A 3,396-nucleotide genomic window follows, 5' to 3' on the forward strand; every position below is an offset into this window, starting at 1 on the left:
TTTAACAATAAATATAATACAAAATATAGTAGATGATTTCATTCAAACAGCCCCGGCTACATATGATTAATCAACCAAACCAAATTAAATCTAAAATTATTGAAAGAAATATAAGAGAATTCAAAATTTTATTCATAAATTTGAAATCACAACAATCAAATTAAAATTTAGTAAAGTTGATTTCCTCCTATATCTAAATCAATGTGTGGATAAATTATAAAAATTAAAACCAAAAATAAAAAGCATAAAGAAACAAATGAATATAGAGGTATTGTGTGAGTTTAGAAGATATCAAGAATCTCTAAGATGTAATTGTTGCAGAGTGGACAGTTCCCTCTTTGAGCCCATAGCTCTCTTGAACAAAGCCTACAAAAGGAATGCCCACAAGGAACAAAGGCTGCTCCTTTATGCCTCACCATGCATACACAACAATTGTTATACTCTCCTCCGTCCCCATCGCCATCCTCGTCCTCATCCTCGTCTTCGTCGTCCTCATCTAACATGTACGACGATCCATCCAACCCCATTTCTCGGTCTGTCTCTGCCAACAACGACATTAGCGACATCCTCACCGGTTGTTGCCCTCCTGCACTGGCCGCCTCCTCATCCTCGCAGCCACTCTCCTCCTCCTCGCTTTCGCATTCCTCCTCATCATCATCGTCATCGTCATCATCCTTGTCATCTTCGCTACTATTATCTTCCCTCTGCAACCTCCTCATTCCCGGTGCGTGTGTGTGCGCGTGATCCAGTCTATCACTTGCTCGCTCCACGGCGCGACTTGCGTTTCTCTGGAGACTTGGCCTGTTCATTGGGTTCGACATCAATTCTGGGTCCACATCGGGGACAGCTGAGATATCAACTGGATGAGCCATGTCGGATGGGAATCCGCCAGATGGCCGGCGGTTCATCGAGCGATTGTTGATGGGGATATCTGAAGCTGGTGTGGAGAAGGTGGATGTCCAGGCTGCGCCACGGCGCCGGCGGAGCTTGTCCTTGAAATGCCTCCAGCTCTTCTTTCCAGTGTAATAGTGGGCCGTACCACCGGATTCATCACGGATTATGTCTGAGAGGGTCCGATTCGAATGAGCCCGAGGAAATTGTTCTTCGCCTGGTCGAATTGGCCCTCGTTTGTCACTGAGCATTGTGTTTAGTGTCATGCCGGCTGAATTACTCCGGCTGCCTCTGCCTCTTGATTCCATTTACCAGAATAATAGTTGAAGGCTAGATCTGAAGGCGAATTATAAATTAGGCTCATTCATAAATCAAAACCACCGAATGGCGATGAGGATCCTAAGATTAATTAGGAAAGAATATATGTAACACAAGGGTAAAGGTAACCAAGAGCATTTGGTTGAGGTTAACTGCCAAATGTCAAATTAAACTTCACGTTTATTGAGGTAACAGCTCACAAAAGGCCAACAAAATTAAGTAGGAATCATGTTGAGGTTAACACCTATGTCAAATTGTCAATATAAACCTGCCCATAACAATTATTCAGGCATAACTCTTACTCAAATAATTGAGCTTTCAAAGTTGAGGATTGTGTCTATCGACATGGTGCCGTATGTCTTATCAGGGTGAATCTTCATCACTTACACTCATCCATGATTATTCAACCATATATAAGGTACAATCAAACAACAGAATGCCATATCAATTGCTAGAGAGAGTTTTCTGCAAAGCTTAGCACCACAACCTTGTAATTCTTCGGAGAAAAAATCTTCTATCCCGTCTCATCAAAATGCATGCAGATCATACAAAATCATAACCTGAAGAAGCAATAATTCCAGACAAAGTGGTCTATTTTATGGAACTTAAATAATAAAAATACCAAGTTCAAGTGTTTGCTATTTTCTTTCCTGTAATGAATAGAACAAATTGCATTCGCGGATGTAGGAATATGAACAGCAGTAAGATAAAGCAGTTCAGGAAAAATGCATACTCACCCCCTGAATCTCTAGCCTGTAACGAGTATACAAAATTGCATCGGCGGAGACAGGAATATGAATTGCGGGCAAAACTTAAATCATTGTTTCATAACATACAAAGAGAAATCCACCACATTTTACGAAAAATGCAGACTCACCCCTTGAATCTCTAATTTACTCGCAACCAAAGCAGTACAGTATTGGAATGTTGGTAAAATTTTATATCAGCATTGAGATCTAGCAAACAAAATTGTAATTTGACATAAGGATCACAGACATTTGACAAACTACAGCTTCACTTACGCTCAATCCCCAATTATTAAAATAATATGCACATCAAAATCAGATGAACCAATAACACAGCAACAATGATATATCAAGAACCGAACAAAATAATTGGAAAAACATCCGAAAAGAACAGATCAAGATTGAATCTTTTAGATATCTAGAAATCACAAGCTGAAAATAAAATCGACCCAAGACAGGAAATGCAAAAGGGTATAAAATTCGAGCGAGGATTCTGATACCTTGCCATTAATAAGGAGCCAACAGTCCCTATTGTTCTTGTGAACAGAAAGCTCCGCCAAAGTGAAAAATTGCTGCAAAGAAAGAAAGACAAAAAGAAGAGAAGAATAATGTCCGGTCTAGAATTCTTCAAGGCATACAAATGGACTTGTGATATTGCAAGGGAGAGAGCGAAGTGAGGGTGGTGAATCTGCGTGGGGGTCGGTGAAGTGTACAAGTTGCATGGCTTTTTTTCTTCAATCAAATCAATATATATATACATATATGTATAGTTAAAATAAAATAATATAATTTAATATAAATAGAGGCCACAATAGCTTATTTTATCTAATCTTATATTATACATCGAGTTGTGTCTAAAAGAGAAACTAGTGAATTTTTTTCAATCCCAAAATATAATTTTTTCAGATATACTGAAACAAACTAGTTGTTAAAATTAAATTTACGATAAAAATAAAAATCTTAAACTCACAAAATATATTAAACTACATATTTTATAAAATTTTCTCTACTCAATTGTTTTATTCTTCACAAATTGAGATACCTATTTATAGAATTTCTTTGGAAATAATCCAAAAATAAATACATTATTACATACATCATCACACACTAATTTTAAATATTTACAACTCTTATTTTCAACACTCAATCACTTATTTTCAACACTCCCCCTTGTGATGATCATGATACAATAATTGTCTTCATTACGTGTTTTTATACTGAATCGTTATAAATCTTACTAGAAAAAACTCATTGGGATAAAAACCATAGTAAGAAAAAAAGAGTACAGTCACGTAAACTTCCCTCATGTTAACACGAACCATTCTTCACAAATTTCGTATATTGCGCATCCCAATATTATATATATGATTTCTGAATAATGTCGTAGGAAGTGCCTTTCTGAAGAGATCTGGTGAGCTTTCACTTGACAGAATGTGACAAA

General features: G+C 37.1%; 1 protein-coding gene across 6 annotated transcripts; it reads right to left on the reverse strand.

Moving 5' to 3' along the window:
• Positions 1-232: 232 nt before the first annotated feature.
• LOC142555120 (uncharacterized) lies at positions 233-2,667 on the reverse strand. 6 transcript variants are annotated; one of them, XM_075665802.1, is made up of 2 exons: positions 2,456-2,667; positions 233-1,221 (listed from the first exon to the last, which is right to left on the reverse strand). In XM_075665802.1, the coding sequence occupies exon 2, from the start codon at positions 1,197-1,199 to the stop codon at positions 282-284; it is 918 nt and encodes a 305-aa protein (XP_075521917.1). In that variant the 5' UTR covers positions 1,200-1,221; positions 2,456-2,667; the 3' UTR covers positions 233-281. The 6 variants fall into 6 exon arrangements, with proteins under 6 accessions (XP_075521917.1, XP_075521915.1, XP_075521912.1 ...); XM_075665800.1 differs by having other exon boundaries at positions 233-1,227; XM_075665797.1 differs by having other exon boundaries at positions 233-1,769.
• Between the last annotated feature and the right edge of the window lie 729 nt (positions 2,668-3,396).

This window comes from Primulina tabacum, chromosome 9, assembly GCF_025594145.1.
Source record: "Primulina tabacum isolate GXHZ01 chromosome 9, ASM2559414v2, whole genome shotgun sequence".
NCBI classification, from domain to species: Eukaryota; Viridiplantae; Streptophyta; class Magnoliopsida; order Lamiales; family Gesneriaceae; genus Primulina; species Primulina tabacum.

Excerpts from the sequence above, each read along its gene's own strand:
- LOC142555120 (XM_075665802.1), bottom strand. The coding sequence starts at position 1,199 with ATGGAATCAAGAGGCAGAGGCAGCCGGAGTAATTCAGCCGGCATGACA.